This window comes from Eupeodes corollae, chromosome 1 (assembly GCF_945859685.1).
Source record: "Eupeodes corollae chromosome 1, idEupCoro1.1, whole genome shotgun sequence".
Classification (NCBI taxonomy): Eukaryota; Metazoa; Arthropoda; class Insecta; order Diptera; family Syrphidae; genus Eupeodes; species Eupeodes corollae.
In genome coordinates, this window is record NC_079147.1 from 126639738 (window position 1) to 126652877 (window position 13140).

Genomic DNA, 13140 nt, shown 5'->3' on the forward strand with positions numbered 1-13140 from the left:
GTACGTTTGTACGTCCGTACGTCCGTACGTTCGCGACGTTTTTTTCGTCGTCCATAGCTCAAGAACCAGAAGCGATATCGACTTCAAATAAATTTTGTTATACAGATAATAAGGCAGAAAGATGCAGAAAGGGCTCTCAAGAAAATTGCGTGGGTGGTTTTTTCACTATAGCAGGTTGAAAAAAGGTGAAAATTTTGGTTAACCCTAATAAAAACTTAAAAATTAATGTATAAAAGTTGTTAAAAATTGATTTTCGACTCAAATATCTTTTCAAAACTTTGAAATATTGGCTTTAATTTACTTTTATATTTCAAAACATCTTGTTGTCAACATTCAGTTAAGGTTTGAAAAAAATCGATTAGACAGTTTTTGCACAAAAAATTAAAAACCGACAAAAAAATTAACAAAAGTTCGTAAAAAATGATTTTCGACTCAAATATCTTTTAAAAACTTTGAGATAATAGATTCTAACTAATTTTTTCTTATAAGAAATATTGTTTTCAACATTAGGACAAATTTTGAGAAAAATCGAATTGACAGTTTTTTTACAAAAAATAAAAACCTGAAAAAAATGTATGAAAGTTGGTAAACATTGATTTTCGACTCAAATATCTCTTCAAAAATTTTAAATATTGGCTTCAAACTAATTTTATCTTATAAGAAATATTGTTTTTAACATTTGGTAAAATTTTTAAAAAATTCGAATTGAATGTTTTTTTACAAAAAATAAAATTCTAAAAAAAACAATACCTACTAAAACTTGGTAAATATTACTTTCGGCTCAAATAGCTTTTCAAAAATTAAATATATTTGCATCAAACTTATCTTATTTCACAGAAAATATTGTTTTCAATATTCAGTAATTTTTATATAATAATCCAACAGTCCGTTTTTTTCATAAAAAATAAAATCTACAAAAAATAGAGCGCAAATTTGGAAAAAATACATATAGACAAACTTTTAAGCAAGACAAATCGACAGACAGGATGGGAAGTTATCAGTGTGGGTCGCATCCCAGCCTCTTTTTATTATTATTATTATTATTAATATTATTATTATTATTATTATTATTATTATTATTATTATTATTATTATTATTATTATTATTATTATTATTATTATTATTATTATTATTATTATTATTATCATTATTATTATTATTATTATTATTATTATTATTATTATTATTATTATTATTATTATTATTATTATTATTATTATTATTATTATTATTATTATTATTATTATTATTATTATTATTATTAACTTCCCATAGGAAGTTATTGTAATGGGTCCGATTTGTCAAATTGAAAATTTTGACATTTCTCGACGTTTCAAGGTCCCTAGAGTCGAAATAAAGGATTTTTAGAAAGATGTCTGTGCGTGCGTGTGTACGTACGTTTGTACGTCCGTACGTCCGTACGTCCGTACGTCCGTACGTCCGTACGTCCGTACGTTCGCGACGTTTTTTTCGTTGTCCATAGCTCAAGAACCAGAAGAGATATCGACTTCAAATAAATTTTGTTATACAGATAATAAGGCAGAAAGATGCAGAAAGGGCTCTCAAGAAAATTGCGTGGGTGGTTTTTTTACTATAGCAGATTGAAAAAATGGTGAAAATTTTGGTTAACCCTAAATATCTTACGAACCAAAAACGCTAGAGACTTGAATTAAATTTTATATAATATATTGTAACGTGATACCAAACAGGTATATTTTTTGAAAAAAATCAATATAACGGTTTTTTTTTAAATCAATAAAACTGAAAAAAAAAATTTGTCACCTCCAAAATTTTACGACTGAAATATGATTTTATCTCTAAAACAATTTTGTGCAACGAATAATAATGTTTTTGATATCTGATGAAATTTTGAGAAAAATCTAATTGACAGTTTTTTTATAAAAAATTAAAATCTAAAAAAAACATTACTCAAAGTTCGTAAAAATTGAATATCGATTCAAATATCTTTTCAAAAACTTGAAATTAAGGCTTCAATTTTATTTTATCTTATAAGAAATATTGTTTTCAACATTCTGAAAAATTTTGAGAAAAATCGAATTGACAGTTTTTTTTACAAAAAATAAAAACCTAAAAAAAAAATTTATAAAAGTTGGTAAAAATTGATTTTCGACTCAAATATCTTTTCAAAACTTTGAGATATTGGCTTTAATTATCTTTTATCTTTAAAAAAATCTTGTTTTCAACATACAATTAAAGTTTGAAAAAAATCGAATTGATAGTTTTTTTACAAAAAATAAAAACCTAAAAAAAATAATTTATAAAAGTTGGTAAAAATTGATTTTCGACTCAAATATCTTTTCAAAACTTTGAGATATTGGCTTTAATTATCTTTTATCTTTCAAAAAATCTTGCTGTCAACATTCAATTAAAGTTTGAAAAAATCGAATTGACAGTTTTTTTACAAAAAATAAAAACCTAAAAAAAATGTATAAAAGTTGGTAAAAATTTATTTTCGACTCAAATATCTCTTTAAAAATTTTTAGTATTGGCTTTAAAGTAATTTTTTCTCATAAGAAATATTGTTGGTAAAATTTTTAAAAAATCGAATTGACAGTTTTTTTTTTACAAAAAATAAAACTCTAAAATAAAAACAATACTAAAACTTGGTAAAAATTTACTTTCGGCTCAAATAGCTTTTCAAAACTTAAAAATATTGGCTTGAAACTTATTTTATTTCACAAAAAATATTGTTTTCGATATTCAGTAATTTTAATATAAAAATCCAACAGTCCGTTTTTTCATATAAAAAGTAAAATCTACAAAAAGAGTACGCAAATTTGGTAAAAATTGATACGAGTACATATAGACAAACTTTTAAGCAAGACAAATCGACAGACGGGATGGGAAGTTATCAGTGTGGGTCGCATCCCAGCCTCTTTTTATTATTATTATTATTATTATTATTATTATTATTATTATTATTATTATTATTATTATTATTATTATTATTATTATTATTATAATTATAATAATTGTTATTATTATAATAATGGTAGCCGCAGCTTCTACCGACGTTTGTGTAGATATCCCTACTCCGTTGACTGCATGCATTATAATTTTCCATGTTTCATGTTTATTTTTCTCCATAATGGGTAATTATGGGTTTACAATTTGTTTCCTTTTGGTGAAGGGCTGGCACAATAACACCAAGCATATGAAGTAGCCTGTCATTTTCCTTGAATACTTTAGGTTCTTTTCAGGATAGACAAGACTTTCTTGATTTTTGATGCGCATTGTTACACTTTCTCATTCTTTTAATAAGTTTTCAAGGTTTTTTTTTAATTAAAACCTGTTTTTCATTACTTTTAAATGCTCTGATCATATTGTTGAATTCGGTTTTTCTGTTTTTTTTTGGTTGTATTATGTTAATCTGTTTTTTCACTTATCAGTATTTAAGCTCTGACAAAGCTTTTTCATTGAATATGATTTTTTTTTAATTACAAATTTAGAGTTACAAACTCTGACAACGCTAATTATAACTTTATTAGTATTTGTAGCTCTGATAACGCTTAGTTTCTTTCTATCTTTCTCTGATAACGCTAAATTTGCACTTGTTCGTTTATTAAAAATGTCTTACCACTGATGGGGGAACATTTTAAATATACACCTCGAAGGACCAATGTTGTTAAACTCGGTTGTAAGTCGAAATGAATACTAATTTTATTTCAATATGTTACTTCTATATACAGTCCCTGGCCATATTATTAGACGCACTGCAGAATTTTTATAATTTAATATTAAACACAACATTTGTAACGTTCCCGAACCATACATTTGTATGCAAGATGGAGCTCTATGCCACATAGCCTGGTCCATAAGAACTGGTCCATACAATGACAGCATGCCGCGCAGAATTGGGGCTCTTATTTAAGCAAAAGAAGGTTAATACAAAATTTGAAAAAATTACAAAAATAACAAAAAAAAAAACTGATAATATTATTTAAAACAAAAACTATAAATAGGTAGCTTTGTTTCAATAAAAAAAAATAGGAAATAGTTTATAAAAACAAATTTTAATATGTTAAGCGCCAAAAAATGAACGATCAATGAAAGGGACCTTCAACCCCTAGATCTCTACAAAAATCTTTGTTAAAGGAATAGAAAGATCCTGGTTGATGCGTTGACGGTTTGTCTATGGTTACAAAAGAACTTTAAGTAACCTACGAAAGAAGACCAATAAAGCCAGCGAATATTACTTTAAATGTCTTAGATGAAAAGACCATATAAAGCAAGCAAAAAATAACCAAGAAAGTTTTAAATAAAAACTGCAAAGATTTTCCCCTAAGGCTGTTAACAAAGAAAAAGAAGAAAGTTAACTAAATTTTGTATGTCTTTTTCTTACAAAATATTTCGAAAGAAAGATTACATTACTTTTTAAAATCTTAGTTTGAAGGTGAATTCAATGTCTTAAAATTATGACGATTGGTATAATTTGGGCGTCAAATACAAATTACAATATAAATATAAATATAGAGCAAACTGAATTGACAACAACTATGATATTTGGCATTGATATATTTATATATGTACAAATGTATACTAAACACTTATTATGGCTTGGAAGGTACCGGGGAGGTAGGTATCCAGCAGCTCTTTTTCAATAGAATTTTTCAGGAGCCATCTGAATTTTTCACACAGCTGGGAATCGCTACACTTCGTATATTTCTTCTATTGTATAACGAGGGATCGCCAGGAAGATCGTTTAGATTTTCTTTAAAAAAAAGGACCCTTAACTATAAATTGATATGATACGATTTTTATTGTAGCTATTGCACAATTTGCAGAGATTGGTGTATTATCTACCTTACTACTGCCAATTAGTAAGGTAGATAAATTACAAATAAATACATTAATTAACAAAAATAAATAAATTAATAGGCTAACAGCAGCAAAAGAAAATATATATAGATAACAAAAATCAGTCTTTTGATTATTATAACTATGAAGCTAAATTTGAAATTAAAGCATTGTCAGATATTTCGCAGGAAAGTTTACATATATCGTTGTTTTAGTTTTATAATTCTATTAGAAATATATTCAAAATTAGCTAACATGTGTAATTCATTGGTTGAAAAATGTCAAGGAAGGCTTAACATCATTTTTATTAACTTGTTTTGAGAATTTTGCAACCTTCGGATATGGCTTTTTGTGCAGCTACCCCAAGCAGGTGATCCGTATACAAAGTGCTTGAAAAATAACTTTGAATATAATTAGTTTATTTCCATGACTTAACTTTGATTTACGATTAATAAAAGGATAGAGAATTTTAATGGTTACGTTTATTTTTTTATGATTTCTTTGACATGAATTCCAAAAGTTAGTGTACTGTCCAAGTGGACACCAAGGTAGTTAACATCTGATTTCCAGTTTGCTTCTACGCTTCTTTTTCGAGAAAAAAAGATAGCCTGAGTTTTCAAAGCCTTTATCTTAATCTTCCAATCATTAAAATATTGTTGAAGTGCATTCAAAGAAGATTTCAAATTGGTTTCAATAACGGAACCAAGTGAATCAGAAGAAAATACACAGGTGTCATCTGCAAATATAGCTTTATTGCAATTTTGCAAAACAGGGAAATCAGCAGTAAACAATTTATAGAGTATTGGGCCTAGAACAGATCCTTGAGGCACGCCTGAAGTACATTTAAAGATTTCCGAAAGATTTTTGTTAACAGAAACAACTAAACTATGTATACACATGGGAAAGTGTAAGAGCCCGTCATGTCAAACAGAATCAAATGCTTTCTCAACGTCAAGCAAGACCATTGATAAAATCGGTTTTAATGACTCTGGTTATTCGATAAATTTGGTGGACTGTACTATGGTACGGAAGAAATTCAAATGGTTCAGAAGGCAGAATATTATTATTGTTAATGTGTGACATTAGTTTGTTTTTAATTATTTTTTCAAAACACTTACTTACAGAACTTGGTAAACTTTTGGGACGATAACTTAAGATTGCTTGCGTTTTTTCCAGGTTTCAAAATTGGAATAATTTTAGCGTTTTTCCAATCTATTGGAAAGTAGCTTGTCTTAATACAAGAATTGAACAAATTTAAAAGAAATTTTATCCATTTATCTTCTAAAACTGTTTCTCATTTTAATGAATTCAATTAAGTTAGGAGGAAGGACCGTCTTGCCATTTAACCTTATTTGTTTTAAAGGAATAGATTGTTCAACACTTTCTATAACACTTTTAATAAACAAGGAAACATTTTGATCAATTTCTGAAGTGGATATATCGGAATGAAGATAAGGAAAATTTCTTAGTTTTAAACTCAATTGGGTTTTAAACATGTTCCAGTTGACATTTTTGAAGTCTAAAACTTCGTTTCTTCTGTTAGAAGGCAGTAAATACGTACTAATGAAAAGGTGGGAAATCAGTGACATTTGGTACATGCATTTGATGAGTATTTCTCTGTGGTGTCATTGTACGGACCGGTGTTCTTTTGTTTCTCGAAGAGATCTCTTTTAAAGCAAAAAAATGTTTTCGACTTGGACAAGTAGGACCAGTGGCGCATTTAATGCTTTTGGAATTGCGTTAACCTCCAAATTTTTGAGTGGTCATCACTGTTTACACAATCTATTTTAATGCCTATTTACATTTTTTTTAATATTATAGTCATGAATATTATTTTTGTTAAGAAAAGAATGCTCTTCCGCACAAATTTTTTGGAGAACACAAATAGATGGGATTTAAGATTTTTTATGCGTTTGTTCAATTGTAACATCTTCACATTCTATATCGTTGTCCGTATAAGGCAAACATTGCAAAGGAGTGTAATAACCGAATGTTTTAGAATTCTTGTCGGAAGAATCCATTTTTCGGCTTTTCGTGTTGAAAGACATTGTGTCTTGCACACTAAAAGGGGATCTATTTTGTTGCGAATCTTTTTTTTACTAATGAACCGCACAGATGAGAACGTCTGATTAGATCAGATGACCGATTAGTACTCGACCCTTAAATAAAAAGAAAATTTTAGCACATTCATAGATAATAGACAAAATGTATCTTTCTAACAGTTTTTTTTCCAATAATAATAAACAAGTTTGAAAGATTGCTGGAGACTACCCTAATAGGTTTGCGTCATTTTTTAGGTATTTTAAAATAAATTAATTCCTCTGAAAAAAAGAGGTGCAGTGGGAGATTTCTTATATTATATTATTACAAATGTATTTATTACATAATCTATTCCCAAGAGCAACTTTGTTGTTTATTCATTTAAAAATATGTAGAAGGTGAAAAACTTAGGACATTTTAGTATGCGGCATAGCTGCATGCAAACAAACAAACTCTACAAATTAACATTATTAATATCACTTTCATTATTTAAATTGCATTCATTTAAATATTTTTTTGTTTTCAGACCATAAGCGAAGGATGTATCAGTATCTTATCCTCAGTTTGTCGAACTTTGAGCCTAGCACATTTTTCTCTTTCATTTCCTTCAAGGCACCATTGGAAACATAGCATTTTTAAGGAATCCAACAGTGCTTATGTATCATTTGTTTTAGACCAAATGTTCTTACCTGCAGTGAGAGCAACTGAAGATATAACGATTCTAGAACTTATCCTTAAGCTTGTTTGCGAAGCTTGGATTGATTACATTTACACCCAGCAAATAAAGTTTTCGACTGGCGGTGCCTTAGCATTATTGAACGATTTTCTCGAAGTCAAAGAGTGGTTAACTAAACTTTCCAATCTACCTTCCTCTACTATAACAAAACTTTTAAACCACGAAGTATTGCATATGTGCAAGGGAGTGGGAAAAGTGCTCTTACGAAAACCAAACGAAATTATACAAATTATTTGCTCGCCTAAGCATCAGAGGACACTATATGAAGGTAAGCAACATTATTTCCTTTTTTTCTTTTCTCCCTTGGATCTTAAACAAATATTTAAATAGATATGTATATATGTTCATTTGTACCTACGTACGTTTGTACCATTTCGGTTCGGAACACATTTTGTTTAAAGGATAATATAATCGAAACATGCAGAATAGAGTCTTAGATAAATTAAATTGATGTTTTGTTTACTATAGCAATTAAGAATAATTTGGTTGACCCCGAATATCTCACGAACAAATAACGCTAGCGACATCAATAAAATTTTGAATTTTACAGGGTGTCCCATAAGTAATGGTCCAAACAGTATATGACGAATGGTCAGGTCATGACGTACCAGAATTTGGCAACTTGTCTATACCGCATTTCAACGGTTTTCGAGTAACGGTTGTTTTAATGAAATTTTCAAAAACACCTACTTTTAATCGGTTTTTCAATCACCCTGTCCACAAAAGATTTTTCTTTTTATAAAATAAATTGGGTGGCGTCCATTGGGAACCAGGGCCTACTCTCAACCATTCCTATGTGCAAGTACTGTGTTCAGGAATGGAAGGAACCTACAATTTTAGGCCGAATCCGAACGGCTAATTTGAGAAAGCACTTTTTCATGACAAGAATTACTCTTGAAGGATTTGTCAATTCCTCAAGAGGCAGCACCCGCGAAAATAATTTTTTTTAAAACTAAGGTGGCACAGGCAGGGATTGAACCCAAGACCCCTTGCATGACAGTCCACTTTTTTTTTTTTTTAATTCATTTTTATTAGTTCAATCTTAAACCTATCTTAAAGCTAGACAAAAATTCATAAAACTAGCCTAATTATACATAACTTACAACTAACTTAATGGTCCCATACGGACACTCTAAGTTAAAACTAATACCTTTCGGCCCTAAGAACTATTTTACTTCATTTAAATTTCATTTCATTTATTTTTGTATTTATTAGAAAATTTGAACAAAAACTAATATAAATATCCTTTTTTATTTATTTTTACTTACAAACTACTTAAAATAAGGTCCTTAAATAAAACTTAAAACTAACTTAAACTACCTATTCTACCTATAAACTACTTAAAACTAGAACAACCACAGCAGCAAATCTAACTATCTAATATTTTTGTTTCTCATATTTTGTTGTCTTTCTTTTTTTTTTTATTTTTTATTAATTATTTATTTTTTTTAATGCTTTTTTAAAATTTTTTTTATTTTTTTTTATTTTTTTTTTATTTTTAATTTTTTTTTGTATTTTTTTTTTTCGTTCCACCATGCCTATTGTATTTAAAACTAAACCCTAATACTATTACACAAGGCTTAAAACCCCATCCTGACTACCCACTATCAAGTGCCGATTGACGCCACCAAAACTGGTTCTCCTGCTTCACCCTATCAGTTCGGTCCCGTTCGGACACAGCCCTACTGAACCGAAGGAGCTCTGCTCCGCCTTGTGCCATGACATCCCGATTGTACAGGAGTGGCCTATCCACAGTTCTTCGTCTGACGTGGTAGATTAACGGAACTGCCAATCTATCCTGTATCAGACCGCATCTATCTAAAAAGAGGAATGCCTCTGGGGGAATGAAGCCGCTCAAGCGGGCACTCTCAAAATACTCGTCGTTCGGATAGAATGCCCCGAAAATTAAATTGTTGGTCGAAGACATAGCTCTTGCAATGTGACCTCGAACGAGTTTTATCACGAAATTGTCAATTCTGTTGATTAGAGCCCCGTTGTATAGGACCTCGTTTGAATAGTAATGCACATAAGAAGATTCGGCTGTTCGATATAAGCCGGTACAGCGTCGTAAACACTGCCCCTCGAACACCGGAAACTTCTCCATCTGGGACAGTCCAACGCACTAACCATCATGCCACGGGTACTACCTATTTTTTTTTGTTTTTTTAGGGTAATCCATTTGTGATAAGGCCTGTACACGCTGCAGGTGAAAAGTGTGCAGGTTGTTCTACTAGAATCCTGTGAACAGTAGATTTGGGTATCCCAGTTGTTCTTTCAATGGCTCTAGTAGAAGTACTTGGATTATTTTCAATTATCCTCAACACAACTTCGTCACTGAGTTGGTGTTGGGGCCTTCCAATCCTTCCACTGCCAGGGATTATACTTTCCATATAAGAATTATGAACTCTTATAAATACCCGATGGTCAGGACTTGAAGTATTTGTATATCTTTCTGCATACTTTCTTGCTGCTGCTCTTGCATTTCCGCCACATTCGCCATTAATAAAATGCATCATAGCTTATTCTCGTGACGTGTGAGACATTTTTAGTTTTTTTTCTTTAATTATTTCTTCCTTATGAAATAAATAAGGTACCGCACTTTTATAGCTTAACAACTTTATTGGTTTAAAAATGGCGATAATACAAACAGCCATATTATTTCCGGTTAAAATAAAAAAAGTGTTAGTACTAGACGTAGTAGTTGTCGTTAAGTACTCACATGATAAGACTGATTCAATCAATTGGAAACAAGATGTCTCTGGTGATGTAATACAAAATTATAACAGAAACACATTTTTTACTTGCGACATATAGGAACTATATGGCAAGTTTTGCATTCGTGCAAAATTTCGAACTCGAGATTTTAATCAAACATGATATTACGATGGTAGAGAAGTCGAAAAAAGTGGGTCCCGCGATTCCGTCCGGTCGGTTTTGTCTGTCTGTCCACGCTCCTACAGCCTAAACCATTGGGTCGATTGAGTTCAAACTTGGAAGTTAAGGTTTTGAGCAGATTCGCGTTAGGCGTTTTTTTCATTTTTTTTTTAAGATCAAAACTAACAGTGGCCCCCATACAATTTTTTTGGTAAAAAACAGAAAATTCGAATTTTCTCAAAAACAAACCGATACATTTTTTTTAAATTTTCTCTAAAATTTTATTTTTAACTTGGCTTCTTTTTATAAGAAAACCATATTTTTGTATTGCTCAGGAAAGGTACCGCTCATAGAACCGTTATTTTGTTTTTTAATTTTCTCAGCAACTTATGAACTGATTTTAATAATTTTTTTCTGAATAAGCTCCTATATTTCCTTAACAATATTTGATTAACAGAAATTCAATTTTTAATTGTTTAAATTTTTTAAAAAATATTGAACTTTTATTTTTCAAAACTCTATATCCCAAAAACGGGTCAACAATTTTTTACGAAATTCAAACGTAAGACGTATATTTACAATCACTAAATAACTGCATTCCAACAATATTTTTAGAACAAAATTGGAAAATTTTATATGTAAAAAATTAATTTAAAAAAAAAAACCGCTCTAACGATTTTTAAAATAAAAATTTGAAAAATCAACGGTTTTTTTATTTATAAAATGGCATTTAAATTTTTTAAGACAAACTTATTTTTCAGGTAAAATTTTGAATCTTAAAATATTATTTTTTTAATTACCTATTTTTAGTGTGCATGAGCCCGAAAGAGCGCATTATTTTGACAAAATTGTAATTACATTCCTAGCTTTCATCCAAACTAGTACATTTGGTACACATTAATATGATATATTTAATCAACAATCTATTTTAAAGAGCCTATCAAGAAGTATTATCTTGGTAACTTTGTATATAATGATTTTAAAATATTATTCATTACGAATAAGGTTGTTTCACACATGATTTACTGGCCTTCGCCTATATAAAAAATAAATACTTAGTACCTACAAGTTGAAGAAACTGGCCAGAGAGAGTATATGTATTTTCTATTAGAATCACTTTTTCAACGCATACACATTGTACCTATTTATAAAGGTATTACGTACAACTTCTACAACTACTGCTTACGTGTCACTTCTTAACTAAAATCCAAAACGCACAAGAGCCTGACTGTAAACAACACATGAACAGCAATTTCTTGTACTTGTTCGCACGCTTGTTTTTTAAAACTTTAGTGAAAAAAATAGACTGAACGTAATAACTCCATGTTTGCGCTGAAAACTTGTAGTAAAGAAGGAATGTAGTATGTACCTTCTAGCCACCAATAACATTCCTTCATTATCGTCATAAACATGTCCTTATCTATCTATCTGCATAAAGCTAAGCACGCCAAGTGAACTGTTCTATGGTCGTTTTAGACATCTACCTGCTACCTAACTACACAACCAATAGGCGATCGCCTTACAATTTAAACATTCATGGTCTGCCTCTTTCTTATCTTATTTATTTTCCATCCTGGTTCTTCTAATATGAAATTACAATAAAGCTATCTAAAGGAAAAAAGCTTTTAAGGAACAAGTTGAATCTATATGAATCGCATTGTAGCTTTATAGGTAATAGAAACCATTTTTCATACACAAAGATCGTACACAAGTAAAACAAGACTTATGAATGTAAATAAAAACAAATATCGGTAAAAGTTCCTAAACAGCTGACTTATGCATACAAAAGTTTGTTTCATCCCCTTATTAGATACAATATTAAGCCATTTTGTTTGTTATATAAAGTGCGGTGATATAAATAAAACAAATTCATCAACCTTCATATGGTAGCTCTTTATGTGAAAACATATACGAGGATAGACTCAAATAAAATGAAGGAAATTGTGTTGACTTTTTGGGTCGAAAATTAATTATCTCCCTTATTCTGCTGGCTGCTTATGGGAATGGGAATAATATTTTTCTCTCGCTCCCGCTGAATTTCTCCACTTTCGATACTAACGCCACGCCAACGACTCGACATCTGGTCGCCCTATAAGTTTATGCTCATGAGAGTACTACGGTTTTCATATACAAAGATCGTGCGGTTTTTTGACAAATCAAATGGCATTTATATCTTTGAAGCCAAACTTATTTTATAGGAATATTTTTAAATCTCATATAAGTACTTTTTTAAACAGACTCTTTGCATACAGGAGCAAGTTCGTGCGACCCAGTCGTGCATTTTATTCTTTTTATATTTGTTTTTTAACCCTTAACAACCCAGTAGACTTTGCAAACGTAACTGACCAGAAGTGTCCATCGGACACTATGAGATAAATACTCTGTATTTGATGGAAAAATGAAACAAATACATTCAATAATTCAAGACTTTAATGCTGTTTCAAACAGAAACAATTAACACATTTATTTTACCATTAAATTCATAAAATATACTATTATTTACAAGCATTACAAATGAGTTTTTTTACCGAGTGCTCGGAGCATACATTTTTGTTACATTTGTCGCAACACTGTTTCAAAGTTCTGGATATTTGAGCAGGACAAATGTGACAGCGCTTCTTTTTCTTGGCAACAGGTTCAGATGATTGAGCTTCTTGTTCTTCGGTTCCTA

The 13140-nt window shown here is 30.0% G+C and overlaps 1 protein-coding gene across 3 annotated transcripts in view; it reads left to right on the top strand.

The window, feature by feature from the left end:
• The window catches only part of LOC129942410 (uncharacterized), a 337355-nt gene that overhangs the window by 284796 nt on the left and 39419 nt on the right, over window positions 1–13140 (top strand). For 2 of the 3 annotated variants that reach the window (XM_056051324.1, XM_056051323.1), the window contains one exon: window positions 7386–7863. The exons of the other annotated variant lie outside the window; for it this stretch is intronic. In XM_056051324.1, the coding sequence (XP_055907299.1) occupies window positions 7386–7863 (478 nt within the window). The remainder of the gene's footprint in view (window positions 1–7385; window positions 7864–13140) is intronic. 3 annotated transcript variants of the gene reach the window in all.